The sequence below is a fragment of the Schistocerca americana genome, chromosome 3 (genome assembly GCF_021461395.2).
Source record: "Schistocerca americana isolate TAMUIC-IGC-003095 chromosome 3, iqSchAmer2.1, whole genome shotgun sequence".
Taxonomy (NCBI): Eukaryota; Metazoa; Arthropoda; class Insecta; order Orthoptera; family Acrididae; genus Schistocerca; species Schistocerca americana.
Genome location: NC_060121.1, coordinates 516,783,345 through 516,807,691, shown reverse-complemented (window position 1 = coordinate 516,807,691; position 24,347 = coordinate 516,783,345). Strand labels below are relative to the sequence as shown.

The 24,347-nt window shown below is 44.2% G+C and overlaps 1 protein-coding gene across 4 annotated transcripts in view; it reads right to left on the bottom strand.

Moving 5' to 3' along the window:
• Nucleotides 1-24,347, bottom strand: part of LOC124605728 (ninjurin-2-like) — a 144,978-nt gene that overhangs the window by 43,696 nt on the left and 76,935 nt on the right. For 3 of the 4 annotated variants that reach the window (XM_047137601.1, XM_047137603.1, XM_047137604.1), the window contains exon 2: nucleotides 22,511-22,684. In XM_047137601.1, the coding sequence (XP_046993557.1) occupies nucleotides 22,511-22,684 (174 nt within the window). Of the gene's footprint in view, nucleotides 1-14,666; nucleotides 14,919-22,510; nucleotides 22,685-24,347 lie in introns of all 4 variants that reach the window. The other variant, XM_047137602.1, reaches the window with a different exon arrangement.

Below are 24,347 nucleotides of genomic sequence, written 5' to 3'. Positions count from 1 at the left end.
GGTATGCCTCTGTGTGGGCTCTAATCTCTCTGATTTTATACTCATGGTCTCTTCGCGAGATATACGTAGGAGGGAGCGATATACTGCTTGACTCCTCGGCGAAGGTATGTTCTCGAAACTTCAACAAAAGCCCGTACCGAGCTACTGAGCGTCTGTCCTGCAGAGTCTTCCACTGGAGTTTATCTATCATCTCCGTAACGCTTTCGCGATTACTAAATGATCCTGTAACGAAGCGCGCTGCTCTCCGTTGGATCTTCTCTACCTCTTCTGTCAACCCTATATGGTGCGGATCCCACACTGGTGAGCAATATTCAAGCAGTGGGCGAACAAGTGTACTGTAACCTACTTTTTTTTTTCGGACTGCATTTCCTTAGGATTCTTCCAATGAATCTCAGTCTGGCATCTGCTTTACCGACGATCACCTTCATATGATCATTCCATTTTAAATCATTCCTAATGCCTAATCCCAGATAATTTATGGAATTAACTGCTTTCAGTTGTGACCTGCTATATTGTAGGTAAATGGTAAGGATCTTTCTTTCTATGTATTCGCAGCACATTACACTTGTCCACACTGAGATTCAATTGCCATTCCCTGCAGCATGCGTCAATTCTTTGCGGTGTGGGGGAGTAGCCATGTATGTGAAAAACGGTATCCCATTTGAGTCAATTGATGTTTCAAAGTACTGCTCTGAAAAGGTGTTTGAATGTTGTGCAGGTGTGGTTAAAATTAGTGGAGCTAAACTTCTTACCGTTGTTATTTATAGATCCCCAGACTCCGATTTCACAACATTTTTGCTAAAGCTAGAGGAGGTTCTTGGTTCACTTTATAGGAAATACAAAAAGTTAGTTATATGTGGTGACTTCAATATTAATTGTATAAGTGATTCTGCAAGGAAAAGGATGCTGGTAGACCTCCTTAATTCATATAATCTTATGCAAACCGTATTCTTTCCAACGAGAGTGCAAGGGAACAGTAGAACAACCATAGACAATATTTTTGTTCATTCGTCATTATTAGAAGGGCATTCTGTTAGCAAAAAGGTGAATGGCCTTTCAGATCATGATGCACAAATTTTAAGTCTAAAAGATTTTTGTGCTGCAACACATGTTAAATATAGTTACCAACTTTTTAGGAAAGCTGATCCAGTTGCTGTATAGACTTTTGTAAACCTTATCAAGGAACAAGAGTGCCAAGATGTTTATAGTGCTGATACAGTAGACGATAAATATAATGCTTTCCTCAAGACTTTTCTCGTGCTCTTTGAAAGTTGCTTTCCGTTAGAACGTTCAAAACAGGGTACTAGCACAAACAGGCAGCCTGGGTGGCTGACTAAAGGGATAAGAATATCTTGTAGAACAAAGTGGCAATTAAAAAATGGTTCAAATGGCTCTGAGCACTATGGGACTCAACTGCTGTGGTCATAAGTCCCCTAGAACTTAGAACTACTTAAACCTAACTAACCTAACGACATCACACACAATCATGCCCGAGGCAGGATTCGAACCTGCGACCGTAGCGGTCGTGCTGTTCCAGACTGTAGCGCCTTTAACCGCTCGGCCACTCCGGCCGGCAAAGTGGCAATTATATCAAAACGTTAGAAACAGTCAAAATCTAAATGCAGCAGCCCATTACAAACAGTATTGTAAGGTGCTTAAAAAAGTTATTAGGAAGGCAAAAAGTATGTGGTATGCAGATAGAATAGCTAAGTCTCAGGATAAAATTAAAACCATATGGTCAGTCGTAAAGGAAGTGGCTGGTCTGCAGAGACAGGTCGAGAATATAGAATCAGTGCGTAGTGGGGATGTCCGTGTTACTGATAAGTCGCATATATGTACAGTACTTAATAATCACTTTCTGAATATAGCAGGTGAACTAAATAGAAACCTAGTCCCAACAGGGAATCATATAGCGCTCTTAGAAAAAAGTGTTCCGAGACTGTTACCTGAAATGCTCCTCCATGATACTGACAAGAGGGAGATTGAGTTAATAATTAAATCACTAAAGACCAAGAACTCTCATGGATATGACGGGGTATCTAGCAGAATACTGAAGTATTGTTCCACGTATGTTAGCTCAGTACTTAGCCATATCTGTAACTTTTCCTTTAGGAGTGGTCGGTTTCCTGACCGATTAAAGTACTCGGTAGTGAAGCCACTTTATAAAAAGGGAGACAGGGATAATGTTGACAATTATAGACCTATTTCTATGCCATCTGTGTTTGCTGAAGTTATCGAGAGGGTTGTATATACAAGGTTACTGGAGCATTTAAATTCACATAATTTGCTGTCAAATGTACAGTTTGGTTTTAGAAATGGCTTAACAACTGAAAATGCTATAGTCTCTTTTCTCTGTGAGGTTTTGGACGGATTAAATAAAAGGTTGCGAACGTTAGGTGTTTTCTTTGATTTAACGAAGGCTTTTGACTGTGTTGACCACAAAATATTACTGCAGAAGTTGGAACATTATGGAGTAAGGGGAGTAGCTTACAATTGGTTCGCCTCCTACTTTAAGAACAGAAAGCAGAAGGTAATCCTCCGCAATATTGAGAGTGGTAATGATGTTCAGTCCCAATGGGGCACTGTTAAATGGGGCGTTCCCCAAGGGTCGGTGCTGGGGCCACTGCTGTTCCTTATTTATGTAAATGATATGCCTTCTAGTATTACAGGTGATTCAAAAATGTTTCTGTTTGCTGATGACACCACCTTGGTAGTGAAGGATCTTGTGTGTAATATTGAAACATTATCAAATAATGTAGTTCATGATATAAGTTCGTGGCTTGTGGAAAATAATTTGATGCTAAATCACAGTAAGACTCAGTTTTTACAGTTTCTAACCCACAATTCAACAAGAACTGACATTTTAATCAGACAGAATGGGCATGTTATAAGCGAGGCGGAACAGTTAAAGTTCCTAGGCGTACGGATAGATAGTAAGCTGTTGTGGAAAGCCCATGTTCAGGATCTTGTTCAGAAACTAAATGCCGCTTTATTTACCATTAGAACAGTATCTGAAATAAGTGACATTTCAACACGAAAAGTAGTATACTTCGCATATTTTCATACGCTTATGTCGTATGGTATTATTTTTGGGGTAATTCTTCTGATTCAAAAAGGGTATTTTTGGCTCAAAAACGGGCTGTTCGAGCTATGTATGGTGTAAGTTCGAAAACCTCTTGTCGACCCCTATTCAATAGTCTGGGAATTTTGACATTGCCCTCACAGTATGTATTTTCTTTAATGTCGTTTGTTGTTAGCAATATTAGCTTATTCCCAAGAGTTAGCAGCTTTCACTCAGTTAATACTAGGCAGAAATCAAATCTGCATGTGGAATGCACTTCCTTGACTCTTGTGCAGAAAGGAGTGCAGTATTCTGCTGCATCCATTTTCAATAAGCTACCACAAGAACTCAAAAATCTTAGCAGTAGCCCAAACACTTTTAAGTCTAAACTGAAGAGTTTCCTCATGGCTCACTCCTTCTATTCTGTCGAGGAGCTCCTGGAAGAGATAAAAAATTAAGCAAATTCCAGTGTTACATTCTTGATTTTCTTTATTTAAACTAACGACTTGTCGCCTGAATATGTTTCTTATATTTCATTTTATCTGTTTCTACAATCGTGTTATAATTTCATGTATTGACTCGTTCCATGACCATGGAGACTTCTCCTAAATGTGGTCCCACGGAACAATAAATAAATAAATAAAAGCCTCAGTGAACTTCCGATGTCGTCCACAAGGTCATTTATGTATATTGTGAATAGCAACAGTCCTATGACACTCCCCTGCGGAACACCTGAAATCACTCTTACTTCGGAAGACTTCTCTCCATTGAGAATGACATGCTGCGTTCTGTTATCTAGGAACTCTTCAATCCAATCACACAATTGGTCTGATAGTCCATATGCTCTTACTTTGTTCATTAAACGGCTGTGGAGAACTGCATCGAACGCCTTGCGGAAGTCAAGAAACACGGCATCTACCTGGGAGCCCGTGTCTATGGCCCTCTGAGTCTCGTGGAAGAATAGCGCGAGCTGGGTTTCACACGATCGTCTTTTTCGAAACCCATGCTTATTCCTACAGAGTAGATTTATAGTGTCCAGAAAAGTCATTACACTCGAACATAATACGTGTTCCAAAATTCTACAACTGATCGACGTTAGAGATACAGTAAAACATGGGTCCTAAACGTAATTAAAAAGTCCTCCAAAGTTGTATATGCATGCATGTAAAAGATATTCCCTTCTAAAATTATTTTGAAAATAAAAAGTTTGTGGTCTCTAAGCACACATAAGTTTAAAATTCACGTCAAATTTCTATCTTCATTCGCGTAAAAGATGTAGTTTATGAAATCGAGCCTTTTTAAGTCACCCTGTTTGTAGTTAGTTCCGGAAATGAGTGCTGACTTGGGAAAAAGTTTCCAGAGATATGCCCACTGTGCGTCGGTGTGGGCGCACACTGCCGGCCCGGGTGGCCGAGCGGTTCTAGGCGCTAAGTATGGAACCGCGCGACCGCTATGGTCGCAGGTTCGAATCCTGCCTCGGGCATGGATGTGTGTGATGTCCTTAAGTTAGTTATGTTTAAGTAGTTCTAAGTTCTAGGGACTGATGACCTCAGAAGTTAAGTCCCATAGCGCTCAGAGCCATTTTTTTGGACGCATACTAACAAGTAGTAAGGCCATATTTAAAACCAGACCGACGACCGAGGCATGGATTAAACTCGTGATGTTTGCCCTACGGGGCAGCAGCTGCTTATGGCGGTCTCGTGACCGTGTTCATGAAGTGTTTACGCATGCACTTTATGGCAAATGACTGCAAAGTAGAGCGAATCTCGTCTGGATCCAGCATAGCAGTACACACAACCGTCAGACATATTCCCAGCAATGTGGAGCAGGACGCGTTTATGTGCATCAGCTGACACACTTGTCGCCGCTGTTACAGGCCGCTGGCTGCGACAAGAAGCAAGCAGACGAGCTGGAAAGGCGGCGTCGCCCCACGCGGAAGCCTCCTGCCAACTGTCACGCACCGCAGTCTAAAAACAGCGACTCCTGAGGCGCGAGCGTCTGTTTTAACTTACTGACACGCACTTGTCCAGCGTATCAGGGCATGTGAACTAGAACGCTTTCTGTGCGCAAAACAGGAGCCTTAGACGTCCGGCTGACCACGTTTCTCTGATGATAATAACAAGCGCTTCATTTCACAGACGGACATACACAGTTTGACGTAAGAAGTAAAATACCCAGAAGGAGCAGAGGAAGCAGAAGGAAAAACTCTTCGTTTGAGAGGATGTGTGATGTTGTTTCAGCGATTATTTATTTATCGTATGGTAATACATATACAAAGATTACAAAACTACCACACTTCAACATTTAAGCACGGCTGTCCAACATAAAATAACACGAATAACAACAGCTATAGATGGATATCAAGGTCTTGTCAGTCGTCGCTGTGAGGAAATCCTCGAAAGGGCGCTAGTAGGCAAGTGCGGGACATGTCGATACAACATGAGCAACTGACTGTCCTTCCGCACCACAGTCGCAGGATGGTAGTGAAGATTTGCCCCGCTTGTAGAGAGTGTCTGCACATCGCCCATGGCCCGTTCGGGTGCGGTTCAAGGTAGTCCAAATTGTCCGAGGCGGTCGAACCCAGGGGGTTTGTTCTGAATGCAACGCAACTTCGGGCGTTGTGGGGAACAGTTTTGTTGGCAGCTGCGTTTCCATCCATCGATGGGATTGAATTCAGTTTGCATGAGAGCCCTGGATGTGATGAGAGTGGGATGTCTTGATTTTAGTCTTTTTCGCTCCGCAGGAAGTACGTCGTCCATTATTGGAGGGTCAGTGATAGCAAAACCGCGTCACATTTTCGAAGAACTTGGTAGTAGGTGCACGCTTATCCACATGAAGTTGTGCCTCCTCTGGCCTGCATGCATTCCCTGAATCAGTTGGGAGGGGTCTCGTAAAGCCCTCGTATCCCCTCGCGAAGCAACCTTGTTCGCAACTGTTGCAACTGGTCGTTGATATACTGGCGGTGTGAAAGAGCTGTCGTCCTAGTTGATCCCACATATGTTCTACAGGGGACAGATCTGGGGATCTTGATGGCAATAGGAGTACCTCAACATCACACAGGGACACGTGGCACGTGTGGACGACCACTGTCTCACGGCACCACAGTACTGTCGCATGAGAGGTAACACTTGAGTACTCAGGACGACCGTGATGCGCCGTTGTGCCGCCAGAGTTCCTTCAGTCGCTGCCAGCTGCGAACTGAAGATATACCTGATGGCTCCCCACACCAGGAGTAAATCCGCTGTACCTCTCCTAATCATAGGAAGAAGGGACCTTTCCCCAGGTCGGCCTCATGCTTTCCGACGACGGTCATCTAACATAGTAGAGTTCCGTGATTCATCACTGACCACAGTAGGATGCCATTAACCAGCAGTCTACACTTACTGCTCACTGCAACACTCCAAATGAAGCCGTTTGTGCTGCGGTGTAAACGACAATCTATGCATGAGGCCGTAATTCCCTGGTCCGTCAATGGCTCAGGACGACACGGAATGTTGAAGGGAGTCCATTACTTGTACAGATATGACAGGCGCAGATGTCAAGGGTCTCGAAGTGCCTCGTGCACAATACGGCGATCCTCCCTTGAGGAGGTCAGACGTGGTCCATCGGAACCCTGACGCCCACTATGACTGCCCAGACGTTCCCATGCAGTCCAGCATCGGATCACTGTCACGCCCGAATGCCCCACAAATACACATATAACATGATTCTATCAGCTGGCAAAATGGAGACCTTCAATGAGGGCCCTTTCAAACTCTGCCAGGAGCTGATAACGCTAACGGGCACATGTAAGCGGCATCTACGGGGCGACAATTATTGAACTACGTGAAAAGAAAAGGTAAGTTAGTTACAAACTACTGCGTGCACACACTTTATCCGACATGTAAACGTCACTACAGATATTCTTATTTAGGTTATGACACATTCGATATGCCTGCCATCACTGAAGATGATGTGGCACAGACGAATAGCGAAATTCCGCATGACCCGCTGAAGGGCTGGAGCATCGATGCTGTCGATGACCTCCTAAATGGCTGTTTTCAGCTCAGCAATGGTTTTATAGCTATTGATACACACCTTGTCTTTAAAACAGCCCCACGAGAAGGAGCCGCATGTGTTCAGATCCGGAGAATATGGCGGCCAATAGGAGCCCATGCCAGTTGCCTCTGGATACCCCACAGCCAGAATGCGATCCCCAAAGTGCTCCTCCAGGACATCAGACACGCTCCTGATTCGATGGGATCGAGCTCCGCCTGCCTTGAGCCACATCTTGTCCAGATCAGGGTCACTTGGGATAATGGGGATGAAATCTTCCAAAATCTTCACGTACTGTTCGGTAGTCACCGTGCCATCAAGGAATATCGCGCCGATTATTCCGTGACTGGACATTGCACACCACACAGTCACCCGTTGAGGGTGAAGAGACTTCTTGATCGCGAAATGCGGATTCTCAGTCCCCCCAATGAGTCAATTTTGCTTATTGGCGAACCCGTCCAAATAAAAGTGGGCTTCATCGCTAAACCAAGCACATACTAATTCCCATCATGCCCCGCGGCAACAGTGCAATCTGAACGTCCTGTCGCAAACCGTTCAGAAGTTACGACGATTTTATTTAATACAGTTCAATAATTGTCATCCTGTACGTGTCCTTCACAGCCTCCACTCATCATATGACGCTGTTCGCGCCCCGAATATATGCTCCCAGGCTTGATAACAACATTAATGCACTCTTGTGGTCGTTATACGTCTCGCAGAGATTTGCAACTCAGGCCACAAACATACCCGCCAAAGGTGTTATGTGTACGACGTTACACTAAGATCCGACCACGTGTCCTGAGTGCTTCATTTACTATACGAGTAGGCAGGAAGATTAGAGGTTAACTCTCCATCACGTTGACGATAAGGCCTTTATAGACTGAGCAAAGTCTCAGATCGGAGAAGGAAATCGACAGTGTCCTTTTTCAAAGTAACCATCCCAGAATTTGCCGTAAGCGATTTAGGTAAATCTAAATCTCGATGGCTGTAGGAAGATTTGAACCCTATTCTCACGAAAGCGAGTGCAGTATCTTAACACCGCGCCAGTCCAAATGTTCAAATGTGTGTGAAATCTTATGGGACTTAACTACTAAGGTCATCAGCCCCTAAGCTTACACACTACTTAACCTAAATTATCCTAAGGACAAACACACACAGCCATGGCCGAGGGAGGACTCGAACCTCCGCCGGGACCAGCCGCACAGTCCATGACCGCAGCGCCCTAGACCGCTGAGCTAATCCCTCGCGGCCGCGCCAGTTCACCACAGCTACAGTTCTCGCAGTGTGTCTGAAAGGACAACGTTACATTACCGGACTACATGAGATATGGTATAGTCAGGGTGTCTTCGTTCCTTATTACTTCGTATCCACTTTTTTCAGAGACAAGAATAAATACTAGAGTAACCGACGCAACCACCTTAATAGACGAACGCTTGCCGGTGCTGTAGTTTTGAATTAAAGAAGTGAAAAAAAGTTGAGTAAAGTTTCCATCGATGGCCGTTGAGAAGAGGTCATACAACGATCGCACAGAACCTATCTCCTCGGGGGGACGGGGGGGGGGGGGGGGGCGTCTCAGAACCTCCTCAATTTTTTCTGCCATAGGGAAGTGCCATACAGGATCCACTCAGCATTTTTAAGGGCAAATGAGGAGCTGTATGAATAAAATCTTCAAATGTAAAGTTCATTTCTGGAGTAGCCCATGGAAGTGTGATAGGACTGTTACTGTTTACATCGTACATAAATGATCTAGAAGGAAGCGTCGGAAGCTTTTTAAGATTGTTCATAGATAATGCGGTTGTCTGCAACAAAGTAGCAACGCCAGAAGACAGTATCGACTTTGAGCATGACGTGCAGAGGATTGATGAACGGTGCAGGCTCTGGCAGTGTCCCTGAACGTGAATAAATTAAACATAACGCGCATGCATAGAAAAAGAAATCCACTACAATGTAATACTGTGCTGAGTGAGAACACAAATAACTGCAGTTCATTTCCAAAAGTGAGGTGAAGTGTAAATAACGCCAATGCAGCGCAAAGAGGAAGTACAGAAAGGTGAAAACTGCCAATGTATACGTGTAACGAAGTTTTCGATATCAGTTTTGTTAATAAAGAAGGAAAAAGCAGTAGTTTGCAAATATGTGAATAAGACGCAAAACACTAATGACCACAGAAGATGCTTTGTAAATAATATCGAAATGCGACTAGCGTAAAATTCTCTTTAATTAATTGCAGCAAGCTTATGACGAAGAAATCAGTGCTAATTGATACTTCAACACACTTGCAAGTATAGCGGAAAGATCTTCTTATTATGTTAATTTTATCATAATCGATCCTGTACATTATCAACTTATATTTCTAGACTTCAGCAAAGCATATGACAGCATAGTGAGAGAGGAGATGAGGAGGATATGGCAGAGTGTGGGATATCGGACAAGCTGATAAAGCGAACTAAAATTTTTGTGATCGAATCAAAGTGTAAAGTACAGGGGGAGTTCTCACAAACATTTGAAATAAAAGCAGGATTGAGACAGGGAGGAAATAATCACCAACCCTGTTCGGTTTGGGATTCAACAACACCCTGAGCAGAGTAACACAAGAAGTGCAAGAGTCACCGTAAGGAAAAAGATAAACTTCTTTGGCTTTTGCGAATGACATTCTGGTGATAGGAAAGAGCATGGAAGACCTGGAGAAAATGGGAACTGTACAGATGGAGGAAGCTAAGGAAGCAGGTCTAAGTACAAAACAAAGTTCACGGTAATCGGAAGAAGAGGTCAGTTAGCACAAAACCATCTAACAATCAGGAACCTAACAATACAGAAGACAGACGCTTTCACGTACCTCGGTGTTAGTATCAACCAACAAAACCTCATAGAACAAGAGGAGGTAACGAGAATTCAAGCTGGGGTAAGATGTGTAGGAGCTGTACATAACATCGTAAGATCCAAGTTACTATCCAGGCATGCAAAAATAAAAATAAGAATATATCAGACCATATCAGGCCACCATCAAACCAGTAGTGTGCTACGCAAGGCAGACATGGTTCCTTTCAAATAAAAAAATCACTTTTGAAAATAAAGTACTGAGAAACCACTGAAAGAAAATGAAGCAGTGGAGGCCGGCCGGTGTGGCCGTGCGGTTCTAGGTGCTTCAGTCTGGAACCGCGTGACCGCTACGGTCGCAGGTTCGAATCCTGTTTCAGGCATGGATGTGTGTGATGTCCTTAGGTTAATTAGGTTCAAGTAGTTCTAAGTTCTCGGGGACTGATGACCACAGATGTTAAGTCCCATAGTGCTCAGAGCCATTTGAACCATTTTTTTGAAGCAGTGGAGAATAAGGAAAAACAGAGATAACTCAGCCAATTGCACACACTACATGACATCGTAGCGCGTGTGAATCTTAAAAGGCTCAGGTGGCACAGACGTGAGAGGAGGAGAGGAGAGAACCCGGTAATAAAGGCAGTAATGGATGGAAAAGCCAAAGGATGGAGACTATTAGGAAGGCCGAGAACGAGATGGAAGGATAATTGCATGGGAGATATGCAGATACTAGGTCTGGAAGATGAAGATGCGGCTGACAGGAAGGTGTGGAAAGCTGGAATGAGTGAGGCCAAGGACTGGCTGTGGTTGTATGACCAGTGTAAGTCAAGTAAGTAAATAAGAAAATTATCATATGATCATCAGTAAGTCACTCACACCAGTCGTGGCCTTTACTCTTCCCCATAATGTCAAGAAATGCACTGGCTCTCAGTATGATTCTTGCTAAGCCGTCTTAAAACAGTCCGCCTCCGTAGCTGAGTGCTCAGCATGTCTCCCTGCTAGGTGGTGGACCTAGGTTCGAATCCCGGTACTGATAGCGATTTTTCCTTGGCGGGAGGACTGGTATGGGGTACACTCAGCCTTGTGATGCCAATTGTGGAGCCATTTGAGTGAGAAGTAGCAGCTCCAACGTCAAGAAAGAATGGAGAGCGGTGTGCTTATCCCATGCCGCTTCATACCTACCGGTCGGTAGGTCCAGATTGGCCCGTCTAGACCAGAACACCGAACCTGCTTTCTTAAAATACCACACTGGTCACCTTGGAGCGCTGTAGATGGTGTACAATTGGTATCAGATGGCTATGTGACATCCCACCGCCGATGTAAGTTATGGCAGTGAAGTGGCGTTTCTTTTCCAGTCGGGTGCATGGGATCAGCGCAGTAAGATTGGTCGATGTGCAAACTTGACAGAACGATAGAATGGAGACGTCACCTTCGGAGGTGTCATGACCAAACCGTGAAAAAATTGCCCGAATTTTAGTGTGTAAGGTGAACTGTCCAACGTGTGTACAAGGGATGGTGTGCCACTCGTAATGACGTAGCACGACGTAAGAACAGTAGTCGTAAAAAATCTTAACTGACAGGGACCAGAGGTAGGTGTCATGCCTTTTGAAAGACAATCAGTTTCAAATCCGACAATAATTGCTGCTTTCAACCAGATTCGTAGCGAACATTGCGAATGGAATTGCATGCCACAGACATCTGGTACCTGGCAAAAAGGTAGTTCTCACAGCGTCCTGTAAAGCTGCACAGCTTCAGCGGACCAAACAACACAGAACCTGGGCAGTAATCTGACTGCAGGCGCGTAGTGTGATCTGCCCAATCCGATTTTCCCTCTTTTTCAGTTTATCTAAGGCGTCGAGTGCACGGACGGTTCTATGAGGCATTTAAGCAGCACTACGTTGAGGGTGTTGGTTGGCTGGTTGGTTGATTTGGGGAAGGGGACCACACAGTGAGGTCATCAGTTCCAAAGGATGTAGTTCAGGCCGGAAGCGGCTATGGGATCTTTTGAGGGTGGCTTGAACACCACGACTTGGACTCACTCAGTCAGATTACCGTGAACATGAACACGACGTATACTTTAACATTCTTGGCGATCAATTATTGACCTTCCTTTTACAGCTTCGTGATGAGTATGCTGTGGACACTCCCGTTTTCCAAGATGACAACAGCAGTATTCACAGAATGCACTCATGCGTTCTTTGATCTTCTGTACGTTGGGGTATTTCAATGCACATCGATTGGCCTGTTGTATCAGCTGATCTTAATCCCACACAAAATGTCTGGGATTATTTTTAACAGGGGGCGAAACGTAACAATTAACATTCCCACATCTAATCTCTAATGACTGGTTTCTGCTGGATATGGAATAGGCGAGGAAACTTGTGTGCTGCTTTCCCTGACGAATTGAGAACACTATCAAGGCTAGAGGTGGTGTTAAGCGGTATTGGCTTCAGGTCTCCTGGCGGTGACTTATGGTTTGCACCGTATGTTTATGCTGTTTGTCGAGAGGCACCAAGCACCATATTAACTAGGACTCTCCGTTTAAGATGATATGCTGTGCCCTATCAGTCTATAAAACTTCACACGAATTACTCATCTTTTCAGACACCTCAAGTGCTGGTTTCATCACTGTCTCTACAACCCTAAAGATCAACGCGAAGTAAACACCGGCCGTGAAAGCCATCATCGTACACTGAGGTGACAACAGTTATGTGATACCTCCTAATATCGTGTCAGCTCTCCTCTTGTCCGCGCAGTACAGCAACTCGGCGTTAAATGAACTCAACAAATCATTGGAAGTCTCCTGCAGAAATATCGAACCATGCTACCCCTACAGTCGTAGACAACAGCGAAACTGTTGCCAGTGCAGGTTTTTGTGCACGATTATGTCCCGTAAATATTCGATGGGATTCACGTCGAGCGGTCTGGGTGGCCAAATGAATCGCTCGAACTGTCCGGAATGTTCTTCACACCAGTTGCGAATATGCAATTTTGTCATATGATGACATGATGGAGACAAATGATGGTGTTAAGACAGCAACCAGACACAAATTTACTTTCAGTTCCTTTATTCAAAGGGTACCGTTACTGGTTTCGAATCGTTGTGATTCATCTTCAGACGGTTTACACGCTTTCCTTATGACATGTGGTGTGTTTTTTACATATTAATTGTCCTAAAATATAAATAACACATTATTATAAGCACATATTTATATATATTATAATTATATTATAATATAATTTATATGTATTATAATTATGTATTATTTATATTTTAGGACAATTAATCTGTAAACAACACACCACATGTCATAAGGAAAGCGTGTAAACCGTCTGTGATGAATGACAACGATTCAAAACCGGTAACGGTACCCTTTGTATAAAGGAACTGAAAGTAAATTTGTGGCTGGTTGCTGTCCTAACACCATCAACAGTTGTGAATAACTGTGGTGCGGTGACATGGCGCATTGTAATGGGAACATGAAATTCATGACTGGCTGCAAATGGTCTCCAAGCAGACGAACATGGCCATTTCCGGTCACTGATCGGTTCAGTAGGGGCAAAAGACCCAATCCATTCTATGTCAAAACAGCCCACACTGTTATGGAGCCACCACCAGCTTGCTAAAAGTCTTGTTGACAACTTGAGTCGATGGCTTCATGGGTTCTGGGCCACACTCTAACACTACCATCAGCTCTCTCCGACTGAGATCGAGACTCATCTGAGCAGGCCACGGTTTTCCGGTTGTAGGGTCCAACCGACATGGTCACAAGCCCAGGAGAGGGACTGCAGGCGATGTCGTGCTATCAGCAAAAGCACTCGCGTCGCTCGTCTGCTGCCATAGGCCATTAACGCCAAACTTCGCCGCAGTGTCCCCAAGGGACCGATGACCATGTAGTCTGGTCCCTTTAAACATCAAACCGACCGGCCACCCAACCGCACTGCCCCAATAGATATTTTCGCAGTACGTCCCACCTTGATTTCTGCAGTTATTTCACGCAGTGTTTCTTGTCTCTTAGCACCGGCAACTCTACGCAAACGCCGCTGCTCTCGGTCGTTAAGTCAAAGCCATCGGCCAGCCACTGCATCGTTCATGGTGAGAGGTAATGCCTGAAATTTGGTATTCTCGGCACACTCTTAAACAGTGAATCTCGGAGTATTTAATACCCTACGGCAGTGGTTCCCAACAGGTGGTCCGCGGACCCCCTGGGGTCCGCGAGCTATGCCAGAGGGGTCCGCAAGATGCTATTAGAATAGAAAATATATTAAATATATTTCGTATGATAATAGATTTTTCTGTTTTGGCCGCTCAATATTTTTTCAATAATGAATATGTCAATATTTTTTTCTAAGTATCAAAAATAGAAAATGTATAAACAGACTGTTAGTTTTGCTTTTTTAGGTACCTGATACTGTGATATGAAAAGGTACCAATCATGCTCGATGAGGGAGTCCTCGAGAAAATTTTATTGGGAACCCCTGCCCTACAGATTTCTTAAATGGAATATACCATGTATCTAGCTCCAACTACCATTCCGCGTTCAAAGTCTGTTAACTCCCGTAGTGCGGCCATAACAACGACGGAAACCTTTTCAATATATCATCTGAGTACAAATGACAGCTCCGCTAATGCATTGCCCTTTAATACTTGGTGTACGCGATACTACCGCCATCTGTATATGAACGTATCTATGTTCCAGACTGTTGTGACCTCGGTGTGTTACCGTTAGTTCTATCCCCGACCAGTTCGTCTTACCTGCGACCGACAGCGGTGTGGCGGGGTAGTGCACGTGTGTCCCGCTGCGGTCAGCTAGGCGAGGTCGGTGCCCTTGAGGAAGTGCCCGAGGCTGGGGTCAAAGGCGGAGATGAGCAGGTTGAGCGCGGTGACGACGACGGAGAGGGCGAGCGCGACGTAGTTGATGACGAGCGCCGAGGCGCGGTAGCTCTGCTGGTGCAGGCGGCAGTCGCGCAGCAGGTTCAGCGACAGGAAGAGCACGCCCATCACGCCCTGCGCAGCACCGCCACCCACTGCCAGGCACTCCGCCAGCCACGCGCTACAGCTCGGCACAGCCGGCTACTAACCCAGCACACAGAAGCAAGCTCAAGCAGTAAGTCTACAAGCTGGTGCGACTCCGTGATACACATGCACCAGTGTCTGGAGTTCAACTTCCCGTCGACAGTCTTCTTCCACGGTGTACAAGGAGAGCGGTTGTACTGCTCCCGGAAACTGGAAATGTTCAGTCATATCCCATTTACCTAAGGCTGAGGCAAGACAGTCTCACTTGGGTATAAACTAATCGAATGCATCCAGACACTTATTAATGGTCTTAATTGCGGAGTGATTCCACAATGTGCCTTTACGATGGCTCGAAGTCTGCTGAGAATGCTTTCAATGAGCTGTCTGACTGCCTGTGGAGCATGGCAGCCGAAACCAGAGAGGGTAGTGATGTTGAACGCTGGGATCTGGAGGGAAGTCGGCATTCTAACTCATCCCAAAGGTGCTCCACTGGGTTAAGGTCGAGACTCAGGACAGGCCAGTCCATTTGAGGAATGTTGCAGTGCAAATCACAGAGCTATAAATGATAGACTGAATAAGCCTGAAGGGCGTTGAAGACTGCGAAAGAAAGGTTCCGCCTTTGCTGAAAATGCTATGAATGACTGTTATTCTTATAATTTTAAATGATTACAAAGAATTCGCATGTTCTAGTTCCTTACCGCTGATTAGCATCCGAAGTCTTGCCGCAACAGGCCGGGTGTTGGGAACGTCTCCGTAATCAACTAAATAGTGGCGGCGCGTACTGCCAAGCCGTGTTTCATAAGATATTCCAGCTTTTTGACTGAACAGTTTCAAGTTAAGAATGAAAATACTGTATCATAACGTATGCCTGGATTTGAGCTGTGATCCGACGTGCCTTGACAATTGTGCAAGAGGACAGGGTGGAACTCAGTCACGACTATTCGAATGAACTAAGGCGTTATTAGTCTGGGCTAATCCAAGAACCCCACAGAAAACCTCCAGTCAAGATTTAAATCCCAGTCCTCCGACTATCAGTGCAGTGTCTTAACTGCTGTGTCACTTCATGCTCTTCAGCTTTACTTAAACGCAACGATGGATATAAAACTGAAAACGAGATTATATGGTTAAGAAGAATTTTACTGTCGAGAAACAAACAGTTAACAGTTGTACACCTCAGCGAGTCTGTCAACTCACAGAGGCTCTTCGTTCTCTCCTCGATAAAAAAATGTTGACATTTTCAAAAGAAAGCCTAATATTGTGAAAACCCTAGTACGATGTTTTGTGCTAAAATGATCCAAAGGAGAACAGTAACATATATTTAAAATTAATGAAAACTACATAAGCGTTTGTGTGGCAGATTATATGTAGGTCAGTTAGGCAGAGCTATAAATACTAGCCTGACTATGCATGAAAGGCGTTGAAGACTGAAAAAGGAAGATTCCATCTTTGCTGAAAATGCGCTTAATGACTGTCATTCTTATAATACTAAAGTCCACCCCCGGTAGCTGAATGGTCAGCGTGACGGATTGTCTATCGTCTGGGCTCGTGTTCGATTCCCGGCAGGGTCGGGGAATTTTCTCCGCCCAGGGACTGGGTGTTGTGCTGTCCTCCTCCTCACCTTATCACCCTCATCGACTGCAGGTCGCCGAAGTGGCGCCAAATTGAAAGACCGGCACCCGGCAAACGGTCTGCCCGACGGCCCAAGCCATGCGATTACACACACTACGTAATATTAAATGTGATGTTCGCCATAGAAGAACTAAAAGCAGAAAACTAACAACGTTATTCGAAATTCTGGCCACTAATAAACACCAGTCAAAGAATCCTGACCTGGTCCTTAATGACGAAACACTGTTCCACTAACCACACTTACTAAAGTAGCAGCAGCCAGTTATTATTTCTCTCGCCATTAATACGCTTGTGACAACAGTTCCCTAACCACATCCCATATACTCCTTTCTTCTTTCTAAGAGGTGACCGAGACGTGTAACCAATGGCACCCCATACCATCACGCCGGGTGATAAGCCAGTATGGCGATGACGAATACGCGCTTCCAATGTGCGTTCACCGCGATGTCGCCAAACACGAATGCGACCATCATGATGCTGTAAACAGAACCTAGATTCATCTGAAAAAAAATGACGTTTTGCCATTCGCGCACCCGGGTTCGTCGTTGAGTACACCATCGCAGGCGCTCCTGTCTGTGATGCAGCGTCAAGGGTAACCGCAGCCATGGTCTCCGAGCTGATAGTCCATGCTGCTGCAAACGTCGTCGAACTGTTCGTGCAGATGGTTGTTGTCCTGCAAACGTCCCTATCTGTTGACTCAGGGATCGAGACGTGGCTGCACGATTCGTTACAGCCATGCGGATAAGATGCCTGTCATCTCGACTGCTAGTGATACGAGGCCGTTGGGATCCAGCACAGCGTTCCGTATTACCCTCCTGAACCCATCAATTCCATATTCTGCAAGCAGTCATTGGATCTCGACCAACGCGAGCAGCAATGTCGCCATACGATAAACCGCAATTACGATAGGCTACAATGCGACCTTTATCAAACTCGGAAAAGTGATGGTACGCATTTCTCCTCCTTACACGAGGCATCACAACAACGTTTCACCAGGCAACGCCGGTCAACAGCTGTTTGTGTATGAGAAATCGGTTGGAAACTTTCCTCATGTCAGCACGTTGTAGGTGTCGCCACCGGCACCAACCTTGTGTGAATGGTCTGAAAAGCTAATCACTTGCATATTCGTCCTCTCGGTTAAATTTCGCGTCTGTAGCACGTCATCTTCGTTGTGTATCAATTTTAATGGCTAGTAGTGTAGTAAACAAGAAAACTTCCATAGGGATGGTAGTTGTAGCATCATCCCGGTACCTGCACGCTAAATTTTCTCTTTCTGTGATGAAAATTCGTTTAATAGGAAGCGTCTCGTTTCATTAATTTATATCACTGACGTCACCCATTTGTAGGTACGACTGTAACCACTATAACCCTTTATTATCGACGGGAAGTTGAACTGTAAGAGGAAACGTCATCTATGCGTGCGATTAAGCTCCATGCTTACCCTCTGCCGCAACATAACAATCACGCAACTCATCTTTCAGACTGCTGCTCTAACAACTAGGGGAAAAAAATTACAAGCGCGTAGCTACTGAAAAGCAGTTTCCCTCTACCATGAAAAACGAAGGGTAAAACTGTGCTCAACATCTCTCCGACATCAAAATATTTGAAGGAAGTACATATAACTTAAAGATATTAACTCACAAATTTCAGTAACAAGAAACGCAGCTCCCAACGCGTTATTCGCTACCTTAACTTTCCCTTTCGCTGACGGGTTTCTAACATCTTTTCAGTTTATTTTTGTCATACTGTGTGTGGTATTTATTACTGATTACACGAACTGTCATTAAACCCTACGCCAGTTTAATAGTCCACTAACACGAGGCTTTGCAAGAAAAAATTGACATTCAGGTAAACCATTAATAATTGATTTTGCTGTCATATGGGCCAGCGATAATTCTTTTTCATCTCCATAGTCTGTGTAAAACTGCTAAGCGAAACAATCTGTTGAAAATGTTATTTTGACCATTTTAGATTGTTTAGGTCACAAAACAATACAAGAAAATTATCTATGGCAGTTACTTTTTTACTAACGTCAGCAATACGTCACGACAGTTTACTCTCTCATTTTGAGGTTGCAGTTTTTTCATGCATGCAGTTAGTCGTGTGTGGTAGACTTATTTAAGCAATGAAACTGCTATTGTGTCTATCATGTTGTTCAGAAATGCCACTGATGTAGAGTAATGTGATAAAGTCACGAAGATTTTCAGTAAGCTGCACACAATATGTAGTTACGACGTACAAACTTCTGTAACACACAAACAAATAACTTCTTATGTTATTTTGTAGGCTACTCTGAGAAACCAGAAAAAAACTGAAATCCGTGAATCTGGGTGGTCGAACATATTAAGCAGTACCACGTAACAAAACAAGATAAATTAGCCAAGGCGAGCTGATGGTCATTAATGAAGGACAGAAAACCGTGCAACCTATTATCTGGTTGTTAGAGAGAATTCTGGTAGGATATTCGTCCCACAAGTCTACAAAAATATCTGTGATTCTAGCTGCCTCTCTTTGGAGTCATTGCAGACCATGCCACGTAGAACGGTTTTCCAAAGCAACACATTCGCCCACTAGTAATTCACGTCCAGACGTCTATTGTCTGTGGAAATATTACACTGAAGAGCCAAAGAAACTGGTAGACCTGCCTAATATCGTGCAGGGCTTCCGCGAGCACGCGGAAGTGCCGCAACACTACATGACATGGACTCGACTAACGCCTGAAGTAGTGCTGGAGGGAAATGACACCATGAATCTTGCTGGGCTGTCCATGAATCGGTAAGAGTACGAGGCAGAATTTTGAAGTGTGTGTTCAAGACAACATTTTCAAAATTTCCCTCTAAATCTACAAGTGCTATAAACGTTGATTCGTCTTCGGTTTATCTTCTAAGATAAGTCCTACTATCGCACCTGTATTACGTGTTCCTAAAATTCTTCGGAATCCGGATTGATCTCTCCAGAGGTCTCATGACACCAGTTTCTCCATTCAATTGTACATAATTTGTGTCAGTATTTTGCAGCCTGGTATCTGAATCTCATAGTTCTGTAATATTTACGTCTGTCAGCACGTGCCTTCTCAGGAACTGGAATTATAATATTCTGCTTGACGTCGGAGACTATTTCGCCTGTCTCGTACCAGGTGAAGAATTTTTGTCATGATATGTTCTCCCAACGGTCTAATTCTAAAGTTATGTCGGTTAGTTCGGGCACCTTTTTCGGTCTTCCAGCATGCTATGATATTCTTCTCGCACCATCAAATCTCCTGTATATAACGATCGACGCACAGCACGCTACCACACGTCGATTGATTCGTGCTTTTGATCTCTACGTTTCCACCCGGCTGAATATCACTAAGTCCCGTAATACGTAAGTACAGAGTTAGATGGCACAAATGGCTTTTAACCCAACTTACACCCGATCAGAAATCAGATTTTAACCCGTATGCCCGTCAACGACCGTATACAAAGATATCTTAGCTTTATAGTTGTGACAATGTGTCAATATTCCAGCGGGTATCAGGATTGTTATCTTTGTTTCTCGGCTTGCTCTTTGCAGATCAACATATGTCAATCTCGTAACCTTAGATAACGAGGTCCCATTAAGAACCGAATGATCTTAGCTTGTAAGCTAGCAGGACACTTTGCAGAAATGACTGTAAATTCCACTTTATTTTTTTTGCATTGTTGATGACTATAACATTTAATGCACAGTTTATCACCTGAAAGACACAATGGTAACTTTCCTCCTGATTACATGCAATGTTGTCAACGTGTTTCATACCAAATAAAATAAGTCGTCTTCAGAGACTACTGCTGCATAAACAAACAATACCAGCATAAGAGATCCGTTGTTGTTGTTTTGATCTTCAGTCCTGAGATTGGTTTGATGCAGCTCTCCATGCTACTCTATCCTGTGCAAGCTTCTTCATCTCCCAGTACTTACTGCAACCTACATCCATCTGAATCTGCTTAGTGTATTCATCTCTTGGTCTCCCTCTACGATTTTTACCCTCCACGCTGCCTCCAATGCTAAATTTGTGATCCCTGATGCCTCAGAACATGTCCTACCAACCGGTCCCTTCTTCTTGTCAAGTTGTGCCACAAACTCCTCTTCTCCCCAATTCTATTCAATACATCCTCATTAGTTATGTGATCTACCCATCTAATCTTCAGTATTCTTCTGTAGCACCACATTTCGAAAGTTTCTATTCTCTTCTTGTCCAAACTATTTATCGTCCATGTTTCACTTCCATACATGGCTACACTCCATACAAATACTTTCAGAAACGACATTCTAACCAAATGACGCACTTCCATGACAACGTCTGAGAGCTTCATATTGCAGTGAATGTGGTATGACAAATCACGAGGACAACGTACACTGTAGTTGTCTGCCGGCTGAAGCATTTAGTGGAATGAGTGATGAGTTTTAGCCAGAAGTGTCGTCGTCAACAAAAAGAGAAAAGTAATGAGACTGACAATACTACGGGAGAACTGGCCACGCTGTGTTGCTCTATTTGAGTAAACCAGTGTGTTCATCCCTTCCAGATGCTGAATCCGAATTTCAGCTCAGTACAGTCATCACGTAATTTTTGTGGGGACCCTCAGTGTGTATTAAGAAAATGGAACAGCGTGATTTAAAGCAACGTTATGCCATGTTTTTGTTAAACTTGGGGAAACTGCGAGTATGAATTTTGAGAAGTTGATGCTGGCCTATGATTCTTTATCAAGAGAACAAATTTTTCGCTGGCACAAATCATTCTTGGAAAGCCGAGAACACGTTAAACATCGTTCCGAGAGACCTTCAACTTCATAAACCGACGAAAACGTTGAAAGTGCGCATGCTCTTGTGAAATCATATCGACGTTTAACAATAAGGATGATGGGTGATCTGTTAAACACTTTCGCCGTACATCAAATTTTGACCGAAGATTTGCACATGCGGAAGGTTCGTGCCAAAATGGTGCCGAAAAGGACAGTCGAAGAAAGGTGTGTGTTGATTTTCTTAAGACGATTGCCAATGATCTCGAATGGTTCAGTCGTGTGATAACAGGAGATGAATCCCGTATTTTTTTAGTACGATCCTGAGACAAAGCGAGGCGAAGTGAGGAGTGACGCACTGAGACACCTCCTCGACCGAAAAAAGCTCGAATGAGCTAACCAGAGATCAAAATAACGGTGATTTATATCGTGCATAAAGAATTTGTTCCTCCAGGACGAAATGCCAACCAAGTGTTTTACAAAGATTTCCCTGCAAGGCTTGGAAAAGGATGAATCGACTCAGACCGGACATAATGGACAAGTGGATACTGCATCATGACAACGTCCCATGTCACATGCTCACGTCCATCGCGGAATTTTTGACCTCAAAAGGTATTCCTATTGTTCCATAGTCCTCGTGTTCACCTGATCCGAGTCCCTATGGCTTTTTTTTCCCGAAACTGAAAAGTGACTTAAAAGGACAGCATTTTCATACTCTGGAGAACGTTCAAAAGAATGAGACCGACATGTTAAAGGTCCCAACACTTGAAGTCCTCAACGCTGCTACCAAGACTGGGAACAACGACTTGCCGCTGTATAGCTGCTGAAGGGAATTGCTTTGGAGGGGACAACACCACTGCTTGAAAAAAATAAAAACTTTGGTAGATGAAAAATCAGTTTCAAAGTTTTCTCACACTTCGTAATGCAACAGTTATGTTTTGCTGTCTTTAGTTTGATGCATCGAAAGGAATTAACTTGCTACGCATCCTATTGAAATTGAAAATTAGTATCGACACCTGAATCGAGCACACGTCTGCTGGAGAATCACTGAACTGGCTGGCATGAGAAGCACAAAGGAAGAAGAAAAAATAGAATCGTTACAAAACGAATAGCGTGTGTGAGAGAGACGCTAAGTGCTACCCAGGAACAGGTGCTCTCTACAGAAGCCACGTGGAAACGTTGGGACAGAATGCTCACCTGGAGGACGATGGAGGTGGAGATGAGCCCGACCATGAGCGAGTAGAACTCGTGCTTGCTCCCCGCCTGCAGGACGTACTTCAGCTGGCTGGCATTGGCAGTCAGCAGAGCGATGTCCAGCATGCCCTGCGCGATCGTCTTCTTCGTCGCATACCGGTTGGCGTCCAGCGTTTTCTGCAACACACAAACCAGCACACTCGCTACGTTTAGTGTGACTTGCAACCTAGTGCAAGCCTTGTAGAAATAAGAAATACCAACAGCAGCCGTACTTTTTATAAAGTATGTTAATTACGAGACCAGTTTCGACACTATATCAGTGTAAACTTGGGGCCCTTATTCAAATTGAAACGTGATACTCAACCCTCGGTGCATTAGGACATGTGCTATGTCTGTTCGCTGATCTCATTGATTTTCATTTAGCGATGTCTGTACTCCAATCAGTTGTTCGATTGCTGGAGTGCGCACATCATGAAAACAGAAATCCATGAGACCAGTGTGTACTTGTCCTAATGTACTGAGGGATGGATGTCGCCATTCAGTTTGCGTACGGCCCTGAAGGTGGCACTAACGCAGTGTCGAAACTGGTCGCACAATTAATATATTTTATAAGAAGCATGGCTGTTGGTATTCCTAATTCCTCCAAGTTTATTACCAGCCGCAGTCCCAGGTCTACGTCTGTGATGGATCATATAAATTTAGTGCAAGCCTTTCTGGCGGACGCTGTTTCAGTTGGCTTTGTGTCAGCTGTGTGAAGTTTATTTGTTTATTGTGACTGTGGTATCAGTAGAGAGTAGTGTCGTCGTTGTTGCAGGTAACCAGTCATTCTTCCCACGCTCCTCACCTGTAACTGAAACGGAAAGAAACCTAAACAACCGAGGTGTGACTACAAAAAAAATTACATATTTAGTTTTTTTCATTCTCAATATACATTACTCGTCTATCCCCAGAACTGTCCACACGAATCTTGGAAAAACTACTCAAAAAGTCGCGTACGTGATTAACAGTCTTTGCCATACACTCGTTTTAGTAAACGATAGGTTTCAATAGCAGCTTTTTTTCCAAGTTTCATGTAAAATTTCACGATAAAAAAAAATGGCTCTGAACACTATGGGACTTAACTTCTGAGGTCATCAGTCGCCTAGAACTTGGAACTACTTAAACCTAACTATCCTAAAGACATCACACACATCCATGCCCGAGGCAGGATTCGAACCTGCGACCGTAGCGGTCGCGCGGTTCCAGACTGTAGCGCCTAGAACCGCTCGGCCACTCTGGCCGGCAAAATTTCACGACAGTTCGTTGCTGTATTACTATAGTTATCATTTTTGCGGCAAAACAAAATAACACCTCTTACACAAACCAAGGTCAGGACTATAATGATTTGCTACAGACACCAGAGATGCGGCCGGCCGCGGTGGCCGAGCGCTTCTAGGCGCTTTAGTCCGGAACCGCGCGACTGCTTCGGTCGCAGGTTCGAATCCTGCCTCGGGCGTGGGTGTGTCTAATGTCCTTAGGTTAGTTAGGTTTAAGTAGTTCTAAGTTCTAGGGGACTGATGACCTAAGATGTTAAGTCCCATAGTGCTCAGAGCCATTTGAACCAGAGATGCTGCATTCGATTGAGAAATTTCACGCTTCACAGCTATTGCTCGTTCATCTTTGGCGCATGCTTGTTTTGTGACAGCATCAGTCCCGATGTTCTATAGTCACACATCGTAGTGGAAAAAAAGGTACCTCAGTTAACTTTTCATCGAGTTTAAGGGAACAGCTATAGAAACACATGCAAACAAAATAAATTTCGCTTGTCTGAGTATACCGACAGCATATCTGCCTCAGAAAC